At 38.2% G+C, this 14,767-nt stretch overlaps 1 protein-coding gene across 3 annotated transcripts in view; it reads left to right on the plus strand.

Annotated features, from left to right (window-relative positions):
• The first annotated feature begins 794 nt into the window (after positions 1 to 794).
• The window catches only part of lmln (leishmanolysin-like (metallopeptidase M8 family)), a 45,027-nt gene continuing 31,054 nt past the window's right edge, over positions 795 to 14,767 (plus strand). For all 3 annotated transcript variants that reach the window (XR_013547541.1, XM_078403479.1, XM_078403480.1), the window contains exons 1-7: positions 795 to 952; positions 3,657 to 3,754; positions 3,846 to 3,876; positions 6,269 to 6,351; positions 7,651 to 7,768; positions 12,830 to 13,008; positions 13,896 to 14,001. Coding sequence is in view for 2 of the 3 variants with exons in the window: in XM_078403479.1 (XP_078259605.1) it covers positions 815 to 952; positions 3,657 to 3,754; positions 3,846 to 3,876; positions 6,269 to 6,351; positions 7,651 to 7,768; positions 12,830 to 13,008; positions 13,896 to 14,001 (753 nt within the window). In the remaining variant the exon portion in view is untranslated. The remainder of the gene's footprint in view (positions 953 to 3,656; positions 3,755 to 3,845; positions 3,877 to 6,268; positions 6,352 to 7,650; positions 7,769 to 12,829; positions 13,009 to 13,895; positions 14,002 to 14,767) is intronic.

Consider the following 14,767-nt stretch of genomic DNA (forward strand, 5'->3'; position numbering starts at 1 on the left):
CATTCCCTCCCCTTTCTGCGTTCCGCAGAGACCGCTCCCTCCTTCCTACCCAAACCACCCCATCCCCGGGCACTTTCCCCTGCAACCGCAGGAGATGCAACACCTATCCCTTTACCTCCCCCCTCAACTCCATCCAAGGACCCAAACCGTCTTTCCAGGTGAGACAGAGGTTCACCTGCACCTCCTCCAACCTCATCTATTGCATCCGCTGCTCTAGATGTCAACTTCTTTACATCGGTGAAACCAAACGTAAGGCTCGGCGATCGTTTTGCTCAACACCTTTGCTCAGTCCGCCTTAACCAACCTGATCTCCCGGTGGCTGAGCACTTCAACTCCCCCTCCCACTCCCAGTCTGACCTTTCTGTCATGGGCCTCCTCCAGTGCCATAGTGAGGCCCACGGGAAATTGGAGGAACAGCACCTCATATTTCGCTTGGGCAGCTTACAGCCCAGGGGTGTGAACATTGACTTCTCCAACTTTAGATAGTTCCTCTGTCACTCTCTTCCCCTCCCCCTTCCCAGATCTCCCTCTATCTCCCTGTCTCCACCTATATCCTTCCTTTGTCCCGCCCCCCTGACATCAGTCTGAAGAAGGGTCTCGACCCGAAACGTCACCCATTCCTTCTCTCCCGAGATGCTGCCTGACCTGCTGAGTTACTCCAGCATTTTGTGAATAAATACCTTCGATTTGTACCAGCATCTGCAGTTATTTTCTTACCCTAACTTGTTCCTCCAGTATCTTTGGTTGGAGCGCACTGCGCACGCGCCGCAGCGCGCAGCCCGCCCGCCGTCAACTGGTGACGGGCCGGTGAGCGATGATGGCGGCGACGCGGCGCGGCCTCTGCAGCCGTACAGCGGCCTGGATGCTGTACATCCTCACGGGCATGGCTTGTGTGGTGATCGAAACCAGCGTCTGCTACACATGTCGGCACCGCGTTCCGGACTACAGAGAGGTGAGCAGGATGGGCGGAGGATCGATCACTTGCCAAACCATTGCGGAGACGCAAGGAACTGCAGATGCTGTTTTACAACAACACCAAAAAATAGACACAAAGTGCAGGAGTAACTCAGCGGGCCAGGCAGCAGCTCTGGATAAGTGACAGGACCCTTCTTCGGATATTCCACATGGTGCGATGGGTTGAGTACCAAGCTGGACAGCACAGCGCGAACACTGACTGGTTGGTGAGAGAACAGGTGGCCAGAGCCAAAGGAAGGCATTTCAAGGAACATAATAGTTTGCTGTTAGGACCAAGTGCTGAATCTGAACTGTTCGGGGCGCAAAGTGTGCATGGAGAGTCCGTAATGCTCCTTGGGTATTGAGTGTGCATGGAGAGTTTGCACGGAGATTTCAGAATGTCCCCAGGGCACGGAATATATAAGGAGAGTGCGAGCTGTTCCCTGGCCTGGGCACAGAATATGTATGAAGAGTGTGCATGAATTGTCTGGACACTGAGTGTGCACAGAAACTGCAGACTGTTTCCAGGGCACTGAGTGTGCATGGAGCATAGGGACTGTTGCCTGGGCAGTGAGTGTGCACAGAGGGTCCAGAATGTTCCCTGGGCATTGCGTGTGCACAAGGGAGACTGGACTGTTACCTAAACATGGTGTGTGCACAGAGTGACCAAACTGCACAGAGTGTGTACGGAGAGTACTGGACTGGGCATTGAGTGTACTGGACTGTTATCTGGGTACCTGCATTTGGTACCTGCAGTTCAGGCATGCCTGCAATCATATGGGCCCAGTGCAGTCATATCTTTTTGTTGGCCCTCTATACTTTAGTTTTGGGTGAGGAATGATTGGGCCTCGAGGAATGATTGGGCCTCGAGCAATACAGTGCTCAGTTCCTTCTTCTGCATCACCCTCACTCTCTTTAAAAGAAAACTGAGGTTGGAGTTTTGTCATCTGTCAAAGTTGTCGACAAATTTGCATTTTTAAATGTCACTCATTCAAATATATGTAAAAACAAATAATTTAGTAAAAGATATTTTAATTCTAAAATAATTTAAAATTTTAAAAGTATTACATTGAAGCCAAATAAAAATTTTAAAAATGTAATTGCCTCCTAATCTGCAAGCATTAAAATCCCATGCATATATATAAAAAATGATAATCGGACACATGCTTACGACTTTGGTGCCAGACAAGCAGATTATCTGGATTTTTTGCATGTTATTCTAATTATTACATCAACATTTCCAAATTTAGTTTTCTTCAGATGTAATAAATTTCCTAATGAACCCAGTAAGTTTAAAGGTAAAACTACGGGATCTAGGACCTAAACGAGTCGGATGGGAGCGCAGGAACTGGGTTCTCCAGTGAGGCGGGAGGGAGCACAAGTACAGAGGCTCTGACAGTTTAGAAGGGAGCACGAAAGATGTTACGTGATGAACAAGATGCCCAGTTATTGAGATTTCTGATTAGTTGAGTTATGGGTTATTGAAGTATTGTAGATCTTTCTCCACGTCTGACTGAGAGGCAGTGATCTACCAGTGATTGTTTTCGATGTTCAACATTATGAAGATGGTGCAAAAAAGACATTCGTGCAAAAACATAATCAGAAAATAAACCAAAACCATTATAGTGCAAAAGGTGAACTGTAGTGTTCTGGTGTCAATATAGTGTTAGGGCTATTTATTCACAAAATGCTGGAGTAACTCAGCAGGTCAGGCAGCATCTCAGGAGAGAAGGAATAGGTGATGCTTCGGGTTGAGACCCTTCTTCAGTGTTAGGGCTATGTAGGTTGGTTCAAGAGTTGTAGGAATCTTCGAGTGTTGTAGGAAAGTAGCTATTTCTGAACCATTGTGTGGGAATAAAGTACAAACAAATAGTAGACATCGAGTGGGATGTAAGGGGGGCAATCCCAAATCTGTACCGAGGTTGGGAAGTGAAGATATGATGGCAGGAACTAGAAAGTAGTACTAAATTCTGTCAGAAAATAACCAGATTTATGAAGGAATTTGTGAAGAAATGTATGCCAGGCAACTACAATTACTCTATTTTTTAATGTGCGAGTGCTAATTTCAGATTGCAAAATTAAACACAATAAGATAGCATTGAATAATCATCTTCAAAATAAATTGTATGTTAAGAATAAATTAAATTCTATGCTTTTTGGGAACAAAATCTGATCTGTTTTACATGCTTAACTCAATAGCACAGTTGTACTTCCAGATGTTACTGCAGGATATTATATCACTAATTTATCAAGGAATAGTGGATGCTTTACTTAAAACTGCATATAAGCAGAACATTCAAGTAAATCTCCGATAATCTGCTTTCTGATTTCTCAGAATTCATGATGATATGTCACCTGGCTTATCAGATGGCTGATTCTGGACCCCCTTATCACATATCGTGGCCCCAGTTCCTGTGCTCCCTTTAACTTCCCAGAGTCTGACACTAAACTTACTGGGGCCCTGATTCCTGTGCTTACCATTTTCACTGGAAAAGTATTATTGTGCTGCGTAACATCTTTAAAAAAAAGAAGCAAAAAAGTATTGGAATATTATAGGAATAACATTCAACAGTTCAAAAAATCCATTCCTCTGGCACTATCAATGTGCCAACTGAAGAATTGTATGATACAACTCCCAAGTACTAAAGTCTTCTTTTTAATATACTGTAATGTCTACTTTATCATTAACTTTTGTTGCCTAGGTAATTTATCAAGTTTATATACAACCACCTCGAATTACCAGGAGGAGTGTTGATCAGCATCTGAGAATAAAAATCGTATATGATTTGAGCATTGAATAGTAAGTGTAAATTGTCAGCTCATTCAAATATTGCAGAACAACCTTGCTGAATTTAGATTGTAATCTTGCTTCTTGTTTATCTTTATTGCAGTCTGCCCCCAGATAAAAGGTATTTAGTCAAGGTATGTAATAAATTCATCCATCATGTATTTAACTTAGTCTTTGCATAATGGTCATTTGCACCCAAACTCTTGATATCATGTTGCTAAGAAACAAAATTACACATGTAAGTTCCTTTTTAAACATATTTAAACAAAATAATCAGAACTTTTCCCAGAAACATATTATTAAAGTATCAGAGCTGGGTTGTAGTATGATATCCTGGCCGTTGTCTTTGCACAAAGGTGGAGTTGGGTGTGTTTCCTGTTTTGGAGTCATATGCAATTAAGTGTCAATGCCTCCCTTGCAGAATAAAAACCAGTACAATGTTTGGGACCATATTTGTAATTGTGATGAGGAATTAGATGTATTGTAAATGCTAATGGGACAAAGGAATATGAGAAGAATGAGGAATGTGGTCATTTTGCATTCTGGAGTAAGACAGAATGGCCCGTTGCTGCGCCTGTTTCCTTTATTTCAAAAAAGTGTTTTAAAGTTACTGCTAAGCCTAATATGACGGCAAATTTGAATATTGATTGACGTATGTTATGATTATAGTTCATTACGTGGCATATCATGTTTAAAATAATGACATCACCTATGTGACCATGACTATTAGTTCCATATTCATGCATTTATGAGCTTTCTTGACATCTTCAAAAAATCATTATTGACGATAGGAATGTTATTATTTATTTGAATATTTAATTAAAAAATACATTTCCTGTATGCCATTTTTGGGGATTATTACCTGCACCTCATTTGTTGTCATATGTATGAGTATGGTGAGGCACAGATGCAATTAAAAATCTTGCTGGCAGCAGCATCACAGGCACACAGGCTCAGGTAAACATACAAAAACAAATTACACATAAATTACACGTTACATTTTAAAAGAAAGGCTTTGCACAAAGAAAGATTTTGCCTAAAGGAAACATTAGTGCATTATTAGAAAAGAAAACCCGTGCATATTAGTTCAAAACCTAGGCCGTAGTGTTCCATTGTCAAAGTAGGATTGGGGTTGCTTAGATAGGATCAAGAATCTGATAATTGTAGGATAGTAGCTGTTTCTGAACTTGGTGTTGTTTGACGTCGGCCTTCTGTACCTCTCATGTGATGGTATCAGTGAGAAGAGGGCATGCCTAGAAGAGGTCTTTGATGATTGATGCTGCCTTCTTGAGGCAGCACCCCAAGTAGATGATTTTGACCAAGGGCTTCTATAGTATATCTGTAAAAGTTTGTTGAATTTTTGGAGAATCTCTTTAAACTTTTAAGAAAGTAGAGGTGTTTGCGACCTTTCTTTGTGATTGCCTCTATGTATTGGGCCAAGGGCAGTTCATCCAAGATGTTAACGCCCAGGAATTCAAACTTACGAACTTTCTCCACCATCAAATAAAAATTGGCTCGTGGTCTTCCTACTTCCCTATTCTGAAGTCAGCACTCAGTTCCTTGACCTTGATGACATCACGAGAGAGGTTATTGTTATGGCAACACTCAACCAAATGTTTAATCGCTCTCCTGTACGCTGACTCACCACCACCAGTGATTGGGTAATTTTAAATTTGAAAAGTTCCATTTTGTTACATGATTACTGGAATTGCAAGTGTAACTTCAGTTAGAAACATTCAAATGATGTTCTGTCCATTAACACATCTCTTCCTAAACTCATACCATAGACGGTACACATTTACGTTACTAAGCATTGTGTAGAATATTCAAATCACGCTGCAACTTTGAATTAAATGCAGTAAAAATAGTATCTGAATTGGGAAGTAACCTGTATGTTTTTGCTATAACTTTAAATGAAATGCCAATTATAATTAGTAAATTTAATAATAATAATATGTTTACAATATCCTAAAGAGATTCCTGGTGAAATTACGAATTTCCCAGTTTGTTCAGATCTGATTTTTGTCTTTTGTTGATAATGACACGTTACACACAGAAATTAATTGATTTCTGCACTTTTGTTCAATACTCACTATCTGGACTGGGCTCTTGCACCTTTGAATAAGATGAAAAAAGTCACTTCCCATCTATCCAGAAAGAGAACAACTGAATTTTGACATGGCTGAAATACCAATAGACAGTATAAATAATTACCTCAAAGTTGCAGTAATTACCCTATTTATCATTGAATGTTACATGTAGTATTTCAATTTTGTGTTGAAGATATACGGAGGTGGTGATAAAGATTTGGTTTTAATTCTTTTTCTCTTGGAGGGAAATTTATAAGAAGTTAGTTCCTCATCCTGCAGGTGAAAAATTGGGGGGGAAATGTTGAGTCATGTCTCCTTCAATAAACAATATTTCATTTATATAATGTTATTATATTGAGTATCAATTGCATTTCTGCAAATTTAGATTTAAATCTAATTGCTTATTTTAATTTAATTTGTTTTGTTTCCATTTTAGAATAAACTGTTTCCAAAAGCAATCAAGTATTTACAAAATACATTCCAAGTTCGAAAAGTAATTGGCCCAATTCTGCTTAGCAGGTATTTGAGTATTTAAGTTGGCTGTATAATCTGCAATAGAGTTTTGATTTAAATTAAATATTTTTTTTAAGTGTTTTGGGTGCAGGACCTGAGAATAAAGATTAGAAATGAAACAATGAAACTTTTGAACAGTTCTATTCACATCATGGCAGAGTTCAAAATTGTGAGTTTGTCAGAAGATTGCATTTCATGCTGTGGTAAATAGAAACATAGTAAAATTAGTTGGTCCAGATGATATTTTAAATATGGAAGACATATTGAATTTATATGATATGGAAGACATTCTAAAATTAACTCTGGTAAACCTATTTTTGATTTGATACTAAAAAATTGAGGTGGACAGCATTCCATTTCCTAACACTGCCTACCTTTTATAAATATAAAAGCATTCTTAGAGCAAAATATTCCCTTTTCATGTCGAAGAAGCAAATATTTATTTGAGATTTGCTTGTTCATATCAATAATTGCAACATAATTATTTTTGCGATTCAACTATTGTTAAACTATTGTTAAACAGTTCTTTTGCCTTTCATACGTGTCAATAAAAGTACATCATAATCAGATTGCTACTGATGTTTAAGTGTTACTAAATTATTTAATGTATTATGAAGATAGTATTTTCTGTCATGAACTGACACCACTTCCAGGCAAATAATTATACCAAGCTTGGTTTCCAAACTACTTTATTAATGCATGCAAATACTGATCACTTACAATGCACTGTTACATTTATTTTCTATTACTAATCTTGGATATTATCTGCATACTTGTGAACAAGCTAGCTTCAAGTGGCTAGCTCCCAACTCTCTACCCCAGACGTGGGAGATTACCTCTTCCCTGCCATGGTTGATCTCTGAGTTGTTGTTGCCAATATCTTGTGGTCTTGTTTACAAACATTCTTTAAATACTCTCCAAGTTCCTCCTAATTTATTTACAACCCTGTAGCCCTAAAAATCATTTATTTTTCCATACCCATACTTTGCTTTCCAACTTCACTTACTATCATCACTCCCAATCTTCAGCTTCACAGCACATCAGTTGCCTATTCCTTTGTGACTAAGCTCAAAGGCCAAGTTAAATGAAGTCCCTTCATATTTCTCAAAACCCTGAGTCTGTATTTTCAACCCAACCAACCATTCAACTGGATAAACACAAAAAGCTGGAGTAACTCAGCAGGACAGGCAGCATCTCTGGGGAGAAGGAATTAGCTCCACTCATAGAGTCTGTTGGGATACAAGTCATCCCTCCCTGGCCACAATGGCGAAATTAAACTCATAATCTGTTTTTGTTTTTTTAAAGGCCATGTGCAACAAATCAGTACTTAAGAAAAAAAGATGACCCATACATGTATTGCCAAGGTGCCTGTGCTGAGATCACAAGATGTGGCCCAGTGATTGTACCAGAAGAACATTTGCAAGTAAAATCTTTGTTATAAAATAAATCTCTATTTTAAATAAGTTTCTTTTGACTTAATCATGTCTTGTTTTGCAAGTGTTTATTTTGTAGGTTTGTAATTATTTATTAAACATTTCTAAACAAAAATGTATGGTTTTGCATTGGTACCATCTAAATTAAGTACACTTCTTTTGATCAATTGATACTTGAGGCCAGGATAATTGGAATTAAATAGAGACACGATGACAGAGTGTATCCTTTCAAAGAGTAAATGTTACAAGTTCTGTCTTGGGGGAAGAGTATTTTTTAGCAGCAAGAAATTATAGTAAAATGGGACTTTGTGAGGATCAGCAAAAATATTAAGCAGAGCTGGAAGATAATCTACAGTAGGATTTTAAAACTCCAACTATGAAAGTGAAAATAGAGAAGCATTTTGGACCTCTAGACGAGGAAGTTAAGGGTAGTTCAGAGGCCAGGAGATTATAATGGCCTAATGATGTCCAAAGGTAAAAGTTTGGAAGAAATAGTCACTGATACCTGATCTGGTATGTAAACAGAGAACCTAAGACTATAAGGTGGAGATAGACTCAAAATGCTGGAGTAACTCAGTGGGACAGGCAGCATCACTGGAGAGAAGGAATGGGTGACATTTCAGGTCGAGACCCTTCTTCAGACTGAATGGACTTGGTTGGAGGAGGGAAGATGAAAGAAGAAGAAAAAAATGAGGGTGGCAAAATTGATTTAAAATTAGTGCTGTCCCCACAAAAATGCCCCTGGCCCCACCTCGTGGTAATGAGGAGCGAGTTAAATTCAGCGGAAATACAAATGGGTAGAAAGAGGGAGGAGAAAATGTACTGGGAGTAAGCTAGGGTGAAAAGAAAAGGAGACAAAATGCAGCAAAGAGAACACAATTGGTGAAGTATGAGGGGGGAAAGGCCCATGAAGAGGGTAAAGAGGAGTATATTAGGGGAATGAGAGGATAGGGTGGTGACTGGGATGGAAGAACAGATAATTGAGACAATTTGTTGTTTGCTTGTGGTGGGTGAAAGTGATGGGTTAATAAAATGGGGATCATCTTCTGGCCATGTTGGGGGTAGAAATGACAGCTAGGGGTCAATGACTCTTTAAATTGCTGCTCCTTCACCATCTTGTAGAATGGCAATTTGGTTGAGTGAGTTACAGAGAAACCTTAGAGAGATTACATATACATGGGCTTAAATTTTATTTTTGTACTTATTTGCTTTTGTGCCAGATAACTCTGGGCTTCGGCTAAATAGTACAACAAATTATGGTTACTCCACCTCAATCTACATTGGTAGTAGCTTCCATATATTATGCAACAGTCATTTAGAATTATATAAAGATTACAACGTTGACTCATTTGACCTAATCAATTTGTGTGGATGTTTTTCCTTCGTACAAGCAATTATACTAATTTTACATGCCCATCCCTTTCTGTATGGTTTCATTTTCTTTTCCTCCCAACTACTTACAAGAATGTGAAAAAATAGAAACATGAGTAGCAAAATAAATATTTATGCCTGCACAGCTATTCAATTACTACTTTCCTGTCTATTCCACATATCCAGGATTTGAGTATAGGAGCAGGGAGGTTCTGCTGCAGTTGTACAGGGCCTTGGTGAGACCGCATCTGGAGTATTGTGTACAGTTTTGGTCTCCTAATCTGAGGAAAGACATTCTAGCCTGAGAGGGAGTACAGAGAAGGTTCATCAGATTGATCCCTGGGATGGCAGGACTTTCATATGAAGAAAGACTGGATAGACTAGGTTTATACTCGCTGGAATTTAGAAGACTGAGGGGGGATCTTATTGAAACATATAAAATTCTTAAGGGGTTGGAGAGGCTAGATGCGGAAAGATTGTTCCCGATGTTGGGGAAGTCCAGAACCTGGGGTCACAGCTTAAAGATAAGGGGGAAGTCTTTTAGGACCGAGATGAGAAAACATTTCTTCACACAGAGAGTGGTGAGTCTGTGGAATTCTCTGCCACAGAAGGTAGTTGAGGCCAGTTCATTGACTATATTTAAGAGGGAGTTAGATGTGGCCCTTGTGGCTAAAGGGATCAGGGGGTATGGAGAGAAGGCAGGTACAGGTTACTGAGCTGGATGATCAGCCATGATCATATTGAATGGCGGTGCAAGCTCGAAGGGCCGAATGGCCTACTCCTGCACCTATTTTCTATGTTTCTATCCCCAGATTTATGTAATGTCTAAAAACATAATGGTCTCAACCAGCACGAAGCAACCACAGCCCGCTGAACTTAGCATCTCAAAGATTCTGATAATCTTGAATAAAATAAATTTTCCACAACTTTACAAAAATGGCTGTCCTCATTATATCTCTTATTCTAGACTCCTTTGCTAGAGACGTAAGTTTTTCAATGCGATCATTTCAAATTCTTTGAAACTCTAATAAGGTAGAGGCAGATTACTTAACTATTTTCATGTATAATCCACTCATTCCAGGAATCGACATTGCATTACTCTGATGCAAGTCAACCCCTAATTATAAAAAAACAGAACTGTACACGATATTTCAGGTGTGATCTCATTAACGCCCAATCTCATTGCAGAAATCCTTCTAATTGTATATTGACAAGAACATTTCAGTGTACTTCAACTGTGATTCCATTAACTTTGTACAGAGTCATAGTTGCATCTTGGTTATTATCAAGAGAGAGTTAAATATAGCTCTTAGGGCTAACGGAATCAAGGGATATGGGGAGAAAGCAGGAATGAATGATCAGCCGGGTCAGCCATGATCATATTGAATGGCGGTGTTGGCTCGAAAGGCCGAATGGCCTACTCCTGCACCTATTTTTTATGTTTCTATTATATTTAAACCTCTTGCCATAAGACTTAGTATTTTATCAGTATTAGTAATATTCAACTCATGTTTGCTTATTTTGCTTATCTGAAAACATTTTAGTTTTTAAGCAGTAATTTATTAATTAACTGTACTCTCATAACCATAGTTATTACTGTATTATAGATCTTGGATTCTGTGTCCCACCCTTTTGCCCATTCTGTCACTTTATTAATATCTTCCATCAGTGGATTCTCAGCATTCTGTACCATGCATCCTAAATTCATATTGCCTCCAAATTTAAATTCTACTTCCTTTAATCCAAAAACACAGCACTTTCTCTTGTTTTATTTTCAAATCATTGATGCACACAGCAAATATTATTCTTACAACAAACTTTTTGGATGCAAATACCCACTTACATCCACTTTGAAAGACTGCTTGCCACACCAGTGTTTTTCAATTTCAGTTTTTAAGTCAGTTATTATCCTTATCCATGCTCTATTATTCTTATTATTCTATTATTATTATTATTATTCTTAATCTTTCTCAGTTCTTTCTTGTGTTGACCATTTTAAAGACATTTGAGCACTCGTGCAATCGCATTAGTTGCATTTTATCCATGTGGTCTAATCTGTTGTGCCATGCAAGATTAGTTGCCTCCAATTATTTTGTTCTTCTACATATTCTAAAATAAATAGAAAATAGAAAATGGGTGCAGGAGGGGGCCATTTGGCCCTTCAAGCCAGCACCGCCATTCATGGCTGATCATGGCTGATCGTCCCCAATCAATACCCCGTGCCTGCCTTCTCCCCATATCCCTTCATTCCACTAGCCCCTAGAGCTCTATCTAACTCTTAAATCCATCCAGTGATTTGGCTTCCACTGCCCTCTGTGGCAGAGAATTCCACAAATTCACAACTCTCTGGGTGAAAAAGTTTTTTCTCACCTCAGTTTTTAATAGCCTCCCCTTTATTCTAAGACTGTGGCCCCTGGTTCTGGACTCGCCCAACATTGGGAACATTTTTCCTGCATCTAGCTTGTCCAGTCCTTTTATAATTTTATATGTTTCTATAAGATCCCCTCTCATCCTTCTAAACTCCAGTGAATACAAGCCTAGTCTTTTCAATCTTTCCTCATATGTCAGTCCCGCCTTCCCAGGGATCAATCTCGTGAACGTACGCTGCACTGCCTCAATTACAAGGATATCCTTCCTCAAATTAGGAGACCAAAACTGTACACAATACTCCAGATGTGGTCTTACCAGGGCTCTGTACAACTGCAGAAGAACCTCTTTACTCCTATACTGAAATCCTCTTGTTATGAAGGCCAACATTCCATTAGCTTTCTTCACTGCCTGCTGTACCTGCACGCCAACTTTCAGTGACTGGTGTATAAGGACACCCAGGTCTCGCTGCACCTCCCCATTACCTAACCTAACTCCATTGAGATAATAATCTGCCTCCTTGTTTCTGCCGCCAAAGTGGATAACCTCACATTTATCTATATTATACTGCATCTGCCACGCGTATCTACCCACTCACTCAACCTGTCCAGGTCACCCTGCAACCTCCTAACATCCTCTTCACAGTTTACACTGCTACCCAGCTTTGTGTCATTTTACTTTTACGAATTTCAAATTTTCTTTACTACATAACTCGTATTTGATTCATTATCTATTTTTGAAAGTAGGAATTATGTTGATCCTCTCTGAAGCATTAAAACATATCGACTCAATAAAATCCCAGAATGCAATTTCTGTGTTTTCTAAGTGTTAACACTAAACATGAGTCATTTTTTAATATAGCTAACAATGCATACCATTTTGCATTAAAACCATATCACCGTATAAGAACAAATAATGTATTTAGTGCATGATTTGTGTATTTGGAAGTGGTGATCTTGTGTAAGTAGAATTATTGTTCATCTCACTACTGACATCTCGAACCACCTTTTGAAATATTCTGAATTCATCAGTTTTTTTGTAACCTTTACATTTGATTAGTAAGATTTTGCAAAACATTAACAAATTCATGAAAATGGCTTAAGCCCACCGTGCATGCTGACACTTGCTACAAATATAATGTTTTCTTCCCATTTTGAAGCCATGTGTTTTGTCAAGAGATTGTTTTAAAATGGCATATCACAAGTTTGTTTAAAAATGTTTTAAGGCATTTACTTGGATCTAGACCCTCAGTTGCTTCAGAAAAAAAGTTTTGTCGATTGTATGGTTTATTAACATTTGTATGGTCTCTCCAGCAATGTAGAATGTGCAGTGAAAATGGGAAATCTTGTGGATCTGCAGGATTATCTGATGGTCCAGGAGTCAAGGATGCTGATTTTTTATTGTATGTGAGTGCACTAACAACAGAACGGTGTGGGCAAGAGGATATTGTAGCTTATGCAGCATATTGTCAGTTGGAAGCAGAATTGGACAGGTAAGATCTGTTGCAGTAGTTCCCTGCTATGTAAAAAATATAATTTGGAAGCATATTTCACAGGACTGGGCACACCTTTTTAAATTATATACGAAACTCTTAGTTGATACTTCATAGTGTTCACATATGCAGAACAAACATTGTTTTGAAACTCAGAATACAAAGTTTAACTGATACATTATTAATGTGAAACCTATTCTGATGTTAAACTGGTTGACTTTTATCATATTATGTTTATATACAACCATAAAGAACTGGTTGAGCTACCTGTATAGTTTCCTCTGTTGTCAAGAGCTTGAATAAGAATTTATATCACATAAAAAAACAGAAATTAAAATTAATATATTAGAGAAAGCCTGATTCAAGGGAATAGGTTTATGTATGTGATTTTGCTGTAGATGATCATTTCCAATGTCTTGACCTGGCACAAAATTTATTAACATCAACTGGATAATATGTTGAAGAATGTTTTTATTACTTTATTTTGATAAAATACATGTACATGATAGAATACAATGTGGTTCTGTCTTCATCTGGTTCTAAATCATTTTTAGTTTACAAAATTGCTGAAATTCTTTAACTGTCATTTAAACAAACAGCAAAAAAGTACAACAAATAACATACTTTTGCGCTTTGAATATTCTTCCCATTCTCACATATTGTACATCTCTTTGTAAGTATTCTAATTGCTTTAGAATATAGAATCTACAAAAAAATAGTTGCAGTCAAGATGTTAAATAAACCTATCTAATTTTTATAAAATTACCATTTAATTTTTTTGGAATTAAGATTTATGGGCTTAAGAAGTAAAGTTAGAAAATATGCACAGACAAAATAATGAAAAACAAACGTAATCCAAGCTCATCCTTTTCTCTTTAATTTTCTAGGCCTATTGCAGGTTACGCAAACCTGTGTCCAAGTATGATCCCCATTGAGCCACAGGAGTTTCCAGGCATGTTGTCAACAGTTAAACATGAAATTGTCCATGCATTGGTAAGTACCGACATACATATTGTCATTAACAAAGAAATCAAGGCAGCAAAGCTCCAATGGAGAGGTTTTGATTGTCCGTTTTATTTGACTGACATTTCTCTGCTCTATGGATGAATAAGAGAACATGCAACCAGCGAAGTTGTGGTTTTTTACCCAACCAGATTAAAAAGTGAACAATTAACAATTGTTACCTATACTCCCAATTTCCAGAAATTACCAGCCTCTATTTAAAATGGTTAGATCAAAACTAATGCTCCCCTTCCTCTTGTAATCTCAAATCTGTATACTTTAGTTCAGGGACATGTGGTGATATTGTACGTATTATTGGAGTTCAATTTAATATCTGAAATCACAACTGATTGTTCCCTGATAGTGTTCTAAACTAGCTTTTCCCTAATTCAGATGATTAACAAAGTATATCTTGGGTTCCATTTCACAACGTCCTGGGTCTAAGAAACTTTGTCACGGTTCAGTCCCAGAATTGGACACAGTTGTTTTATACTGGTACTCCCCGACTTATGATGCTTCGACTTAAGATATTTCGACTTTGCAATGTTGCAAACGGCAGCGACTCGTAGCAAGTCGCGGCTCGTTTCCGGCCACGTGATAGGTGTATTAAATGCATTTCGACTTACGATATTCTCGGTTTCCGATGGGTTTCTCGGAACGTAACCCCATCGTAAGTTGAGGAGCACCTGTATATTTTACACAGATTATTTGCCCTGCCCCTCTGGCTGACAGCCAAAGTATCTAAGGTAGTTAAAAT

This window comes from Rhinoraja longicauda, chromosome 8, assembly GCF_053455715.1.
Source record: "Rhinoraja longicauda isolate Sanriku21f chromosome 8, sRhiLon1.1, whole genome shotgun sequence".
NCBI classification, from domain to species: Eukaryota; Metazoa; Chordata; class Chondrichthyes; order Rajiformes; family Arhynchobatidae; genus Rhinoraja; species Rhinoraja longicauda.